The 15,735-nt window shown below is 44.2% G+C and overlaps 1 protein-coding gene across 2 annotated transcripts in view; it reads right to left on the bottom strand.

Annotated features, from left to right (window-relative positions):
- Positions 1 to 9,616, bottom strand: part of PXDN (peroxidasin) — a 75,662-nt gene extending 66,046 nt beyond the window's left edge. For both annotated transcript variants that reach the window (XM_087702787.1, XM_087702788.1), the window contains exon 1: positions 9,360 to 9,616. In XM_087702787.1, the coding sequence (XP_087558913.1) occupies positions 9,360 to 9,571 (212 nt within the window). In that variant the 5' untranslated portion in view covers positions 9,572 to 9,616. The remainder of the gene's footprint in view (positions 1 to 9,359) is intronic.
- Positions 9,617 to 15,735: the final 6,119 nt, after the last annotated feature.

The following is a 15,735-nucleotide window of genomic DNA, read 5'->3' as shown; positions in this document are numbered from 1 at the left end:
GCTCAATTGTGGCCATAAGTTAGCAATAGCAATAGCAATAGCAGTTAGACTTATATACCGCTTCATAGGGCTTTCATCCCTCTCTAAGTGGTTTACAGAGTCAGCATATTGCCCCCCAACAACAATCTGGGTCCTCATTTCACCCACCTCGGAAGGATGGAAGGCTGAGTCAACCCTGAGCCAGTGAGATTTGAACAGCCGAACTGCAGAACCGCAGTCAGCTGAAGTAGCCTGCAGGACTGCACTCTAACCACTGCGCCACCTCGGCTCAGGATTGAGGACTATCTGTCCTCAATTTATAACCTGGGTTGCTAATGGTGCATCTTCTTAACTTTTAACCAAGGTGGCGCAGTGGTTAAATGCAGCACTGTAGGCTACTGCTAGATCAGCAGTTCAGCGGTTCAAATCTCACCAGCTCAGGGTTGACTCAGCCTTCCATCCTTCCGAGGTGGGTAAAATGAGGACCCAGATTGTTGGGGGCAATATGCTGACTCTCTGTAAACCGCTTAGAGAGGCCTGAAAGCCCTATGAAGCGGTATATAAGTCTACTGCTATTAACTATACCATCATTATAATTTGGAAATTAACCATGCGGGATAATTCTAAAAAGAAAAGAAAAAAGGAATGGATGCTAACGGGGCATTTACAAACAATGTAAAGGAGTCCCTGGGTTCCCTTCATAAGAGACTTTCCAAACATCTCCTCCCCCCCCCCGTTTCCCTTTGCTGACATCAGAGTCCCAGTAAATCTGAAGATTTCATCAACAAAGGGGTGAAAGAATCCATTCTCTGGCAGATGAAGTTCAGTCAGCAGATAGGTGCTGTTGATATTACTCACTGTATTTTAGCAATGAAGCTTAACAAGTAGATCTGACAATAGAAGGTTATTAACAGATCTCATCAGTAAGTAAAGCTGCAATCAGAAGTTGTTTAGGCAAGCAGGTGGCAAACCGTAGTAGCATTATCTATTTGTTTAATTCTAGATTTAATGGTCACGTAGGGGATTTACCACATCAACGTGGCAGCAAGTGATTTCTGAAGCGCCTGGAGTCCATATCCTCTTCCTTCTGCAGAATGGAGCTCACCTCTGCCTCTTGATCCTGACCTGATAGCGTCCCTCGTTCTGTGTACACATAAGGGAGGCTTATGCAATAGGCACCAGTGGCCCTTTCCTCAGCACATGACGAGAGGCAGACTTGAGTGGACTGAGTTTTCCCCAACTTTAAATTCCAAAGCAAGCTATTCTAACAGAGGAATCACGCTCAGTAACCGAAATAGGTTCTAACAGTCCTTCAATAGAAGGTTAATGCACTGCAGTTGGCCCTTTAATGCTATTTTTCCCTACCTTTCATCACCATACAATTCTCTTCCATTCTAGGCTTTCTAAGAGAATTGTATGTGTTATATGCACTACTTGATGAAAAATAACTTTCCCTCAAATTAGAAGAATGTTAGCAGAAGGAAAATAGGGGGATGCAACAACTGTCGTGTCTCAGCTGCCTAAATGAAAGGAAGCCTGCAGGCTTTCTCCATCTCTCCGGGTGGGTCTCAGTCCTTTATTCAGCTCAGCATCAAAAGCCCCAGAAGGACAGGGATCCAAGGTTGGTGGCCTACGAGGAGCCTTCTCCTCCCCCAACCTCCGACACCTGCCGTCCCTGCTGGGCCAGGATTCATTTTGCTTCTGCTTGGAACCACCTTGAAATTTATGGACATCACAATGTTTTCCCCACTTTCTCTTATGTCTAACTGAAATCATGAAAACGGAGCCTTTTCACTGGGTGGAGGGCTTCACTACAGCAATGCTCTAGTATCGTATTTCTTCCCATTGATTGGCACCAAGAGACGCCCCAGGCTCACTCAGAAAGGTTCCTTTCCATTGGCCTCACCTCGCCCAGAGAGATGCACAAGGTGCAGAAAGAGTATGGGACTCTATGCACATGGGTGCACTTGGTTGTGAACAGAGGCATTTGTAGGAGCAGAGTGAATAGTGGGGGCTCTCAGTTGCCCCCTTTCCCAAAATACTCTGGGTTTTACCCCTTTTGGCCGCCTTTTTCCTAGCTACCTGGTGCCATTACCTCTCCTGCCAAGGGAAATCTTTAACCGCTGTCCTTCCCCTGACACCAGCATGTCAAATGAAGAAGAGTCCCATCATCCACAGCCTTAGAGACAAGTATCGTCCCCCCCCCACCCAAATGATTAAAATGAAATCATTTTTATGACACCATCTTTGCAGCACATGATGGGGAAAACAGCCCCCTTTCTTTTGGAGATGGAGCAATCTTACAAGCAATCAATAAAATTACTTCGTTTTTTTAAAAAGGCAAGAAAACCCCCTTCTCATTTTCAAGTAGTCGAAGGTAAACTATCGAGTCGGAAGGGGAATAAAAATCACAGCCAGAGCCTTAATGGAACCTCCCACAGAAAACCTTCAAGGAGAAGAGAACCTCCTTGGCAGGCAGAAGATGAGGGGTCTGCCAACAAAGAAAGTATCTGATCAAAGAGGGAGCCAGGAGGGATAAAAATCACACCATTTATGTGCAGGCAGAGAAATACGAGGGACGACAGACGTCAGAGATTAGGCCCAACACACACGCCAGAATAAAAATCATCTTATGCAATATTGCTAACTAGACAGGTTTTCCCAATCTTTCCTGAGGTAAATCTTAGCCTTGGACCCTGAATAGACTTTGCCTTTTTCTCTCTCCCTCCGAAGTTTATATTTTAAAACAGGGGTTCCCAAACTTGGCAACTTTAAGACTTGTGGACTTCAACTCCTTGGCTGGAGAATTCTGGGAGTTGAAGTCCACAAGTCTTAAAGTTGCCAAGGTTGGGAACCCCTGTTTGAAAACCAGAAGCAGCCTTCGAGCTACAGACACAGATGTGGCTGAATAGCAGCTGTTAACGCTGAATTCAAAGGGACAGAATCCATTGATTCTTTAGGCAGAGAATCCTGGGCTTAGAAGTGGAATTGGGACAGGGGTTGAATGTGGTCATAACAAAATGACATCATGTGACCAAGACTTACAAGTCATTAAGTGAGAAGTGGGGGTAGGGCCAGATGAAGAATGGGGGGGGTGCAACTGAGGAGTCCAGAGGGGGCCTGGGAGGCCCAGTGCAAACTATGCCAGTTGAAAGAGGCTGGGAAGAACTCAAAGCAGGCAACGGTTGAGTTGCGGGGGGGGGCTGGGGGGGCTATGATGGGTGTTGCTGACTCACCAGGGAGTTGCTCTCCATCTCCATTGTCCCTCATCTTCCCCCTCTCACCATCAGTTCCAGTTTGATTGACAGCTTAGAAAACAAACAGCATTGCACCTCCCCCCCCCTGGGTTTTTTCATCTGATCCTTCCTTTCAGCTTTAGAGTGAATTAGGAAAAGTTTAATCCACTTGCAATGTTTGATATGACATGTTTGATGAGAAACAGCCTTTATAAGTGACGGTTTAACTGCTAAATACCTATATGTCAGAGACACTTGAATTAAAATTAGCCTATTGAAATCAAATCTGATGCTTTTTAATTTTTACTTGGTGTTCCTCAGAAGAAGGGTTGTCTTACACGGCGAGTATAGAACAAACCCTATATTTTAACAGGAAAAGTAGGGGGTCGTCTTATACACCCAATCGCCTTATACGCCGGAAAATACGTGACTTAACTTTAGGTCTGTAACGCTTATGAGTATCCCCACCCCGTTAGGTGAGGCATGATCAATTCCAGCTCCCGTCTTTCCAAAGGCAGCGCCTGGTGCCACCAGCCCCCTCCGCTCCCCTGGCTCCAAACACTGGCACGCGGGGGTCTCGGTTTCTAAGACCATCAAAAATACGTCTTTTCCGATGGTCTTAGGCGGCCCCTGTGAAAGGGTCGTTCGGCCCCCAAAGGGGTCATGACCCCCCACAGGTTGAGAACCATTAGATCCATCTTTATATTACTGCAATACTAAATAATGTCTCTCCCCATTCAACCCCAGGAAAAGAACAGCCACATTTTTGAAACAGCTGAGACAAAAATCCTAGACTTGAATGAGAAACCTCCCTATCAATTTAGATTCCAATTTCTATGGCAGGCAGACCTTCTGCATCCATATGGCTTAAATCTTGTCGGCAATAAAGCATCTTATCCATGCCTGTGAATTCCTGTTGTTAGTGAGTTCCAGAATACAGGGAGAAGCGTCTGCATAATTGAGTATTTACTACCAAGCCTGCCATGAGGTCTGGTAATGGTGGATTCTGGACCGATACGTAAATAAGAGCACTCTCCTTTTTCTAACTGCATGAGGAAAAAGTTTTGCAAAGCACATGACAAGCTCTGTGCCTTAGATCTGTTTGCTCAGCGCTCCCAGGATTTGATTGAATAGGGAAAGAATAGAAAAAGATGCAGAAGCAGCATTGTTAGTTACTGAAAAGATCTGGGGCGCAGACTCAGAATACACAATGTGTGGAAATGCATTTATTTACCAAATGTACAAACTTGATGGTTAATATGGAAGTATAGTATGGAAATGCACATACTTAACATAATGTAAGCATGACACCTATATAAATTAAAGCCTCAATATTTCCATTTGTCACCCTTGTTCCGAATCAATTACAACAAGATGTTGTGATTCTGTTCCCTCCAATAGTTGTTTTGCCTATTTTCTTTCCTAATTTTTTTTTTGTTGTTGTTTATCTTCAACCTGGGTTTCTCTCAACCTGGGTACAAGAGGCCATTGAAGCTCCCCTCACACATACCGATAGACATATATTTTTTTTCTATAAAAAAGGTAACTCTCTTTGTGTGATAAGGAAATCAGGCTGCTCCTTTTTGGCTGCTCTTATGTCTCCCTGGACGGCTCTTCACTTAATAAAGGAGTCTGCTCTCCATCAACATTTGAATAAATTCCTTTTTGATAAAGAGCAAGAAAGAACACTTGGGCAATTTAGCCAAACTCTTCTGAGTAGCTTGTCTTGTGATATAAACATGCAGCTATTTTTTGTTCTATTAATTTCATTCTTTTAAAATTCCAGATTGCATACCATATTTTTATTGAACTTTTATTCACATTCATTCAATCTCACCCAGGAACTTCGTGTAGTTATTAGACAGGAGAAGGTGGAGTGCGTGGAATCCAGCAAAGACTTTTCCTCCTGCACCAAGACAGCCTGGAACAATCCTGGAGAAAGGACGACCACAAGAATGTTCCTCCCACTCCCCTAATTTGATCCAGAAGGATTCCACTGTGACTGGGGCTGCTTATATTATTATCCCAGCAATTGAAACAACCAAAAGGAGGCTTATATGTACAGATATCAGCAGACGGAGTATGGAAAGATCAAATTTAAGCTAAAGCTTCTGGGATATAATCTTAACCACACAACCATCCTTTTCAAAGAGAACATCATCATTTGAAGTCCTGAACTTTACTGATCAGGAACCAGAGGAACCGTGGAATGAACCTAAAGAAGGCATCAAGGATGAATATCAAAAGACGTTGCCAAAGATGAAGAAATAGAAAAAAGTTCTCAGAACAAGATAAAAGTCCCTACTGGTGATCTGACAATAATAAGCGAGGTGCAACCTTTACTAGAAAGACTAATTTACTTATAGTATTACAGAGAAAATTCAGGGGGACCAAATACACACACACACACACACACAAACACACACACAGACAGACACTGCAAATTGTAATGAAATGATTAAACCAGAACTCAACTTTGGCATTTTTCTTAATTCCTGCTAAGGTGCCCATAATACTTTATTGGCATCTGAGGTACAGAGAGAACCAACTCAGAATCTTGAAAACCTTCAACCCATGCATCACCCCTTCACGTTTCTTTGGGAAAACATGGGATTTGGCGATCCTCAATCACAGAGACTAAAAGAATAGAAAGAGGAGGAATCTTATGTCATCAGCATAAAATTCACTCAAACTGCAGAAAGTTGCAGAAATATGAAGAGGAATGCATTTATATTTCACTCCTTCAATTTTCAAGACTGCCAGACAGATGGCCCAATTTTATACCAATCTAGACTTAAAACAAAGAATTTCCTACTTTTATTTCGTAAGACTGTTTCCACACATAACACTTCACTTAACAAGCCATAAAATGCTGTTCCAACATCCTGTAAACCAATGAGATAAAAGACAGTGGTTTTGTTCACAGAATGCCTTCTGCTGGAATGCTTACAATGATTCATTCCTATCTCAGTCACAGAGATTTCCCTTCGAACTATGACATCTAATATCATGAACAAGCTTTAGACAGAACAAAAAATAAATAAAATTTCTTCTGTTCTATGTAGTATGGAAGAGGAAACCTGATTATTTTACACCCAGTTTACGACATTCATATATTTTAAATCTGGTGATAATTTAATGTCGAAAACACATATGTTATCACGAAGTCCATGTTATAATTAAAACTTAAGACACTATGATAATGTAACATGGAAGATAAAATAATGGTTTCATATTTATTGGGCAGATATGCATACAAATCCTGCTTATTCATTATTCAACAATTGGTTCCTATGTATCAGGAGTAAGCGATGTGACACCCTCTGAATATTTTGCATCACATCTCCCACAAATCTCAACCAGCATTATGATCTACAATCTAGGATGATGTTGGTTATTGTCCAAAGCATCTAGGTAATATCACCAGATTGTCAATTCTTGATCTACAGAATATGACTTATGACTCACATCGAGACTTTTTAATACAATGATTTACAACCAAAACTCCAGGGTCAATTGGGGTCGTAGGTCAAGGACTAGCTGTATGAGTAGTTTTATCAATCAACTATTATTCATACATCTATTTAAATCTTCTGACTTGACAGAAAATTTCAACATAAAGCCTCATTGAGGTTCATTTGCAAAAGGGAATGACAGGAAATGTCAAAGAACGTTTTGAGCAACACAAAAGTTCTCTGTCAGTGTAGTTTTTCAATGCAATGCAAGAAACATTAAGCACCCATTTTCCACATTAGTCAGTTATTTAACAACTGTTATAGGATTTTGAAGAACATCCAATGAAAAGATCATGCATTAAGCCAAGGCTCAATTAATGGCAAAATAGCACTTTTTATTTTTTGGTTTTATGAAACAAAAGAAAATATTTTTAGAGGAATTTAAACTCAAAGCAATTTTTCAGTAGGATTTATAAGATGTTACAGTATGGTTAATTATTGTAACATTCACAAATAAACACAGTTCCAAGCATATTTATCTGGAAAAGTTATCCTGAAACATGTAGAGGAATTATTTCTAAATAAAGAATGAAAAGGTAATTGTCTTTCAGGAATACTTCTGAAAGTAAAGTTGAACATTGGAGCCTTGCAGTTTGTTACTGTACAAGAACGTGAACATTACAAATAATAAAAAAGAATCAATGGTTTTGTTTATATATATATTTTGTGTGTGTGTGTGTATGTATATATATATGTGGGGGTGTGTGGGGGTGTGTGTGTATGTATGTATGTATGTATGTATGTATGTGTATGTGTGTACATACATACATACATACATACATACATACATACATACATACATACATACATACATACATACATACATATATATATATATATATATATATATATATATATATATATATATATATAAAAGAAGAAAGAGTTGAAAAACACTTTTAAAAAAGAAAATGCCAAAAGACAATTCTTGGAAAATCCCAGATACCTGACTGCCAGAAAATTTAAAATATTTATATAGCAGCCTTAAGGAACTGGCTCTTGCAGACTTTAACTCCTGTGAATTTGAAGCCATTCTCCATATGGAGTACACAAATACCTTCTCCATTGTTGCCCAAATATGCTGGAACATCCGTGGACAACATAGCTTAAATTCCCAGCCAATATAGCTGGGTGCCGGAAATGCTGGGTCACACAGTCCATCCCATTTGGAAGTGGGGAAAGTCAATTCAGGCGATGCCTTTTTGTCAGAGAATGACCACAACATGAAAAAGCAGATGTCTTTAGTTGTTAATCTCAGGACTGGAAGTTAGACAGGAAAACAACAAAAGAGACTTGGAGAAGGCAATGACCAGTCATTTCTGTACTGCTGCCAAGTTAACTATATGAATGTGTTTCTTAAGTGACTAGGACTTGGATGGCTTGTAGCAAATGTGGAACTATCTTGTTCACATCTACACGATATATATAAGTGTAAAGATAAGTGGAAGGTGGTTTATGCATCTTTTTCTGAAATGGATACAGATGTATTTCAGTGTTTTGGAAACTACAGGATCACTTCCAGATAACTGCATAGAAACAGATGAAGTCAAGCACTGATGTTACAACAGAATTCTGCACCATTTTTAATTCAACTAGGCTTGTGTTTTTATACAAGACACTTTTACACACACACACACAGAGAGAGAGAGAGAGAGAGAGAGAGAGGTGAGACCTTACATCACTTCAATGGAGTATTCCCCACAATTGTTTCCCTCTCTGATTAAAAATGTCATACTTAAAGCCACTGATAAGATTTATGTTTTAAAACATCCCATAACTGGTTCTAACGGGGAAAGGGGGCAAAATGAGAATTCATATACAAATATTAATGTCTGAATGTTTTGTTTACAAAACCTCTGAAGGCTTCACGTGTGAAACTCTCCTCTCCTTGACCCGAATACAAACCCTCCATACAAAGCTCACATTCCCATAAGGAGAATCCGTATATGCATAAAAATCACCGGGTGCCTAGTTGTAAGATTTTTAGGATATCCCAGATCTTTTCATATATATTCTGAATTCAGGAGAAGGGGAAAGTCACTACTGTGCAACAAAGGCTTCGCAAAGACTTGGGGAAAGATGAAGGAGCTTCCTTTAGTGCTTAAGTGCAGAACTAAAAGACAAAAGACCTTGAAGCTGCGGGTCAAACCCTCAGAAAAGAAAGGCGACGCCAAACAACTCCGAGAGCCGAAATCCCAGGCGGCCTTTTCTGCCGGGGCGTGGAAAGCCCACCGCGGATTCAAGCGGAGCCCCAACCGGCCTTTGTGGGACAATCCAGGCGAGTCCCAAAGACGGCGAACTTTTCCAGGCTACATTTTATCCGGAAAGTCGCCAACTCTGGAATCCTTTCCGAGTTTCCCACCGCTGAAAACTCCCTTTCAGGCCCCTGAACGTCGCCGGGTCTCTTCCCCGCCCTCCAACCCCTGGAGCCGGGGGGGGGGAGGCGGCCAGCGGACTCTCCGGAGCGAACGCCCAAAGTTGCGGCCGGAGCGAACAAAAGGGAGCCGCAGCCGAGCCCCCCCCCCTCTCCCCTCCCCTCCCCGCAGGAGCCCCGCGGGCGGCAGACAAAGGGCCGGGGACGCCCCTCTCCTCCTCCTCCCCGCCGGCCCCGAGCGCGGCCCCCACTTACAGGATGGAGGTCTGCGGGGCCACGGCCGGGACGCTCTCCAGCATGAGGTGCATGCAGCGCACGGTGGTGCGGAAGCAGAGGCAGCGGCTGGGGCACCACACGCTCCCCCGCTGGAGCGCCGAGGGCGCCGGGGGCGGCTGCGGGGACGCCAGCGGCAAGAGGAGCAGCAGCAGCAGGAGCCCGCAGCGCAGTCCCGGGAGGCTCCCCGCCATGCCGCCGAGGGCCAGCGAGACTGCCGGGGGGCGAGCAGGGGCGGCGGCGGCAAAGCTCGCGCTGTCCGGCTGGCGATCCCCGCTGGCAGCGCTGGCTGGGCGAGCCGCGGACGGAGAGGCTGCAGCAGCGAGAACCTCCGCAGCGCTCGGCCCGGAGGGGGAGGAGGGGGAGGAGGAGGAGGCGATGGGGAGGGGGGCTGCTGGAGCGACCGCCCCGCCGCGGATTCCCCTGCGCGCCTCTGCCTCTGCTTTCGGCCCCTCGGCCGGTCCCCCCTGGCTGCCCCTTTCCCGCCAGCTGTGAGGGAGGCGAGCGCCGGGAGGAGGAGAGGCGGCGCCAAGAGGCTCCCCCTCCCCTCGCCTGCAGCTGGAGGCGAAGAACGGACATCCTGGAAGGGGCACCGGAGGTCTTCTAGTCCAGCCTCCCCCCAGGCCCCTCGCGCCAGGCTGAAGACTTTATCCCGGCCAAATGCTTAGCCAGGCTATTCTTCAAAGCCTCCAGGAGGGAAGCCTTGTTCCCCTGAGCTTCCCCGAGAGAGCCGTGGGAAAGGGCTGGCTCTTGTTTCTCTCCCGGCCCCCCTCTTGCCTGGGGGGGTCTCCCTCCTGGGCTTCCTGGTTTGTACTGGGAAGAGGAGAAGCACCCAAGTCCCTCCAGATCACGCTGATCGAACGAAGGTTGCTTGGGGGAGAGCATGTGTCCTTAGGGGGATGGGGGGACTATTATGTTGCTTTATTATTTATTTTCTTTATATATATAAAACGGCCACCACCCGTTACAACACAAAACCACAATAGACACACAGCCAGCACCAATCTATTAATCATGATACAACCACACAACCAATTGTTCCACTTACTGAAACAAAGCCAGCACTCCACACCCACCCACCAAGATTTATAGAAAGATGGCAGTTCCGATCACACTTTAAGCCCAAAACCCAGCCTGAAGATGGCGAGTGAGACCCCGCTGAAACGTTGCCAAGACAATCTCAATCTTAATCTTACAGGGGAAAAGACCCGAATACAACAAGACCAGCATATCTACACACGTGAAAATCTACAAAAACATCTATATGATATTTTTATAACCCTGTAAGCAGTGGTGAAATTCATTTTTTAACTACCGGTTCTGTGGGCGGGGCAGAGGAAGGATACTGCAAAATCTCCATTCTCTCCCCACTCCAGCCAGAGATGGTATTTGCCCACCACTGGTTTTTCAGAACCTACTGAATTTCACCCCTGCCTGTAAGCCGCCTTGAGTCGCCACGTGCAAATAGGCAGCAATGTAAATGCTCTAATAAATAAATAAAAATAAATACAACAGTTCTCATTGCAGAAGGAAAATTCCCGGGTTAGAATCCTCAGGTGCCGATGTCACAAGAGAGAGTCCTCAGATAAAGGCCTCCAAGCCTCTTGGCAACATGATTTCTGTTTTCTTCTTCAACCACTGACTATTTTTCAAGTCCCCTAAAGAACCTCCCTTGGGAAACCTTTTATCGGTTCTTGGAACTTGGGACTTGGAATGAAAATAGATGCCAAAGAGACATCATAGACTTTGGCTTGAGGAGGCCTCCTACCTTCCTTGATGCTCCCATTACTTCATAGGAAAGCTGTGGCTGCAGAGAACCAAAGTTGTCAAAGTTGTTTTCTTTTTTCCAGTTGGTGTGCCCAATCTTGCAGGAGTCAACTCCTTGCTCCCAGGTGGTAGAGAAAGTGAGGGATTGCAAGAGTGGCTGGGAAACTCCCACGGTATGTTGAAAATGAAGGTCACATGACACCCCCCCCCAGCAGCAGTCCAACAAAGCAGCAGCAGCAGCCAGTAGCACTGAAGCAGCCATGCTTCCAAACTTCAACCAGGAAACATGAATCCCAGATTTTGAACACACCCTATAAGCCCATTTGAAATAACTCAATTCAAAAACTGATGCACTGATTTACCCAGTTAAAGATCCTGACAATGAGAGTTTTAATAGCACAGATTGTTTAAAGAGCTGAAAGTTCCCCATTTAACAAACAACAAAACTAGGATTTGTCCACTTGTCAAATAGGGACCCCGTCAGCTTCTTCCCCATCTTTGAACAACTGTAAATTTGTTTTTGTTCTCAAAGATTTGTTAATAAACTCAGGAGGATCATAACTAAATACAGGTAATCTTCGAGTTACAAATGTAATGGAGCCCATGTCGTTCGTAACTCAAGGATTCGTGGGAGTGAATCTCGTACCTCGAACAGGATCCTTTCTCCCATGCCTTTGCTAATCAGATGTGAGGCTCATTAAGTGAACAACAGATACTTCAGTGAAGGCCATGGAGGTCCCACTGATGGAACAGGCCACCTGCCTAAGACCACCAAGGCCTCCACGACTCACTGAAATACCTCACGCTCCCCACAATCGCTTCCTCCCCCAACCTGTCACTCCAGGTCACTTACCTTGTGAAGGTCTAGCAGGCAGCCTCCCCTCCAGCATCTCAGTCCCATGCGCCCCTCTGCAGTTCTCCTCGGGATTCCGCAGGCCTCACCTGGCAGGTTGCCGCCTGAAATGGAGCTTCTAAGGGGCAAATCCGGCTTGCCAATGATCCGTTTGGCCCTCCCCCCCAGTCCATTACAGGCCAAAATGGAGCCAGGGAACTGCCCCTCAGAAGCTCCGTTTCGGTGGGCCAAGACCCAGGGGAGGCCTGCAGAGGGCTGGACAGAGCCTTGAAGGGCTGGATCAGGCCCTCGGAGGCTCCATTTCAGCCAGCAACAGGCCAGGGGAGGCCTCTGGATGCCCAAATTGAGCTCCTGAGGGGCGGCTCCGTATCGGCCAGCAATGTGGAGGGCAAATGTTGCAGAACCTCTGCGGCTGTCCATAAGGCGAACAACTGCTGTGGTGTTGCAGAATTCGTACTTTCGGGCCTTGTTCGCAAACGGTAGGGGTGCTTATCACATAACTTCGAATGTTCGCTAAGGAAACAGTCATAACCCGAGGATTACATGTGAAAGGATTTCTATTTCTCAGCTCGTATTTGAGGAAAAAGTTGGCAGTGGGGTAGCTTTTCCTCAGGAGCAAGAATAAGCAGTCAGGTGCTGTGCGCAGAACTGATCAGATGCTTCCCTTGGGATAAGCCAGGAGATGCAAAGTCTCAGCTTCTACCACTGGCTTTGCCGTCAGAAAGAGAGTCGGATATCTCTCTACGTTGGTATAGAAAACATCCTAGTTTTGAAGCTGCCCAGCCTGCGAAGGTAGCTGTGAAGCAGATATTCTGGGGATAAATAGAAAGGGCTCCCGGAGCAGCATTTTCAAGTATCGCAGGCTTTCCAAATCCCACATGTGCAAAAGGGAAATGCTTATTTGTGCATTACTTTTATGCAGCAACAAACTGGAGCTGCTGGTTTCCCTACACCCGTGATGGGGAACCTATGGCACGCGTACCATAGGTGGCACACGTAGCCATTTGTTAGGGCGTGCCAGGCGTTGCCCTGTAAACTCCACTTCGGTCTTCTTTTTGGGCCGTTTTTCGCCCTCCGGAGGGGCAGCAGAGGCTGTTTTTGCCCTCCTGGAAAACCTCTGGAGCCTGGGGAGGGTGAAAAAAGCATGCCAAAAGCGGGGGTGGGGGGAGTACTTGTCGCGCTGTGCATGCGCATGGGGGAGCTTGCACATGCACGCTGGGGTCGCACACATAGCATTACGGGTGTGGGCACACCCGTTCACGACTCCCCTGCGCTTCCCCTGCTCTTGGCAGGCCCTAGAAAGAAGTCATGACTGCCCTACACTCTTCACCCAGATTTTTCTTAAGCCTGGCTCTAGCTAAGACTGTGAACTGAGTAGGAATACGTGTTGCAAGGTGGATATTCATTTGCTAAGCTTCTTTCCTATATTCATCTTAAGGGAAATCCAATATGAAATACTTCACGTGGCAAGGTAATTATAGAGGTGATGTTTCAAGAAAATGTTGAATTGGAAGTTCTCCTATGCAGATGAACATGGTAGAGTTAGTATGTGTTACTCAGTATCTATATTATCTGGACTACATTATTTGTTCTGGAAAAAAAACACATACAGGTAGTCCTCACAACAGTTCATTTAGTGACTGTTCAAAATTACAGCGACCCTGAAAAAAGTGACTTTTTCACACTTACATCCATTGCAGCATCCTCAGGGTCACATGATTTGCATTCAGATGCTTGGCAACTGGTTCGTGTTGATGATGATCCGTGTCCTAGGCTCATGTGATCCCCTTTTGCAAACTTCTGGTGAGCATTGACTAATGGGGAAGCCAGGTTAACTTAACCACGTGAGTAATCTCACAACTGCAGTGATTCATTTAACAACTGTGGCAAGGAAAGATCGTAAAATGGGGCGAAACTCACTTAACAAATTTCTCATTTAGCAAGATAAATTCTGGACTCACCACCTGTATTTTATGAGGTTTGATCAGTACATACAGAGAAACTGAAAGTTCTGATATACAAAGAAAAATGATGCTTTTTGGAATTTTGGAAATGGTTGTGGCCTTTCAGCAATAAAATACTATGCAGTTATTACTTCTCATTTCAGAGTTTTTAGATCAATTACTTGGAAAAAAAAATACCATACAAGTCTGAAACAGCCAAAGTTGTCTGAAGTAGCCTTTTCCCTCAGAGAATAATTTAATTACGGTTAATGTTTCGCCCCACCTCTGGCAATAGCAAAGCTTATCTTCCATCTATCCATCTGATTATTGATGTCTGCGGCAGAAAACATAAGCAAAGGGATGGCATGTTTTATGTAATTTACATTTAATGGCTTAAAATTAGCCATAGTTTCCCATGGGAAACATAAATCCACCCCCTGAGGTAAAGGTATCTGCTTTTCAGGAGTGGGGGTGGTTTATCAGAATTTATTTTATTTATTAAACAAATTTATATAGCACCAAGCTCACCGTAGATGGCTCCAGGCAGCTTATAATTTTTTAAAAAACACTTGAAGCTATGAATGCAAATCGTGTCGACACAGAGGTTCTATGCACTACATATAGAGCTACACTGAAGAAGGGAAATGTGGAAACCACTTAAACAGTCACCATAGACTCGGTTGCTTTAGAAACCTTCCCGTAGAACTAAGATGCATCTTTGAATATTCAGTTTGGTAAGCAATGCTTATCAACATTCAGAATAGTAGGAAGGTCTGTGAGTATTTTCACAGGCGTTCAGTGATTTACACTAAGACTGCAGCTGCCATTGCAAGGTAAGATTGAAAGCTGTGCTTGTACAAGTGTATCTGTGGCTGCTCCTGTCCCATTTGTCTTCCAAAGCAAAGCCTTTATCCAGCTTAGGTGACATTTCGTTCATTCATCAGAAAGACTGTGTTATGCACAAAATGCCATAAAGTCTAATTCTGTTGCTGGGTCACTGCGAACTTTATCTTCTGATGATTGCACAATAAGCAGGGCTGCCAAAGGTGCTATTTGTAAGCACACTGAACAAATCTGAGCAGATGCTACAGTTTTACATTTAACTTTATATAGAATCTGCTGGCAACGCACAAGGGGGCCTTGGCTCCTGTTTCCTGTGGGAGTAAGAAGCAACATGATATATTTGTATGCTGAATAATCTTCCATAATAACACTGGAAAGGCCTAATTTACAACTGGAGTTGTATTTATACTATCTTCAGCCTGAAACAGGACGTCCTGAATTAATAAAATTTGTGACATGATGAAAGGTTGGAGAGTTACCGTAAGCACTCTGCCTTCCCACTAATTATTGACCCAAACTAATCAGCAATGAGTTAAGGAAAATAACTAAATTTTTCTGGAACAAAATTTAATACTAAGTAGGAAGATAGCTGTTTTCCAGACATTTTCCAAGACATTCTAGGAGTTGTTGCAATTGTCTAAAGTTGTATTCAGAACTAGAAGAAATGTAGCAGGCATGTTTTGGGCCAAAAGGATTTATTACTATTACTCAAAGACATTGGTAGAAATCGGCAAAGGGTGTGACAAAGGGATGATTCTCTTGCTTTCGGAGAATCTTTTATGATACCATTTTCCATCACTGTCACTGCTGTCTTCAAACTTAAGACAGGTTGTGGCCATAGCAGATCAGATATACAAAGTAGAAATACAACATTTCTATCTAAGTAGCAGGAGTCTTGGATCCTATCATTAAGGATACAAATAATACCCAACCTTCGGAACAGAGCAGATGA

Source organism: Thamnophis sirtalis, unplaced genomic scaffold (genome assembly GCF_051295495.1).
Source record: "Thamnophis sirtalis isolate CommonGarterSnake01/CBP01778 unplaced genomic scaffold, rThaSir2_p1.2 scaffold_16, whole genome shotgun sequence".
Taxonomy (NCBI): domain Eukaryota; kingdom Metazoa; phylum Chordata; class Lepidosauria; order Squamata; family Natricidae; genus Thamnophis; species Thamnophis sirtalis.
This window is presented reverse-complemented; position numbering and strand designations above follow the sequence as displayed.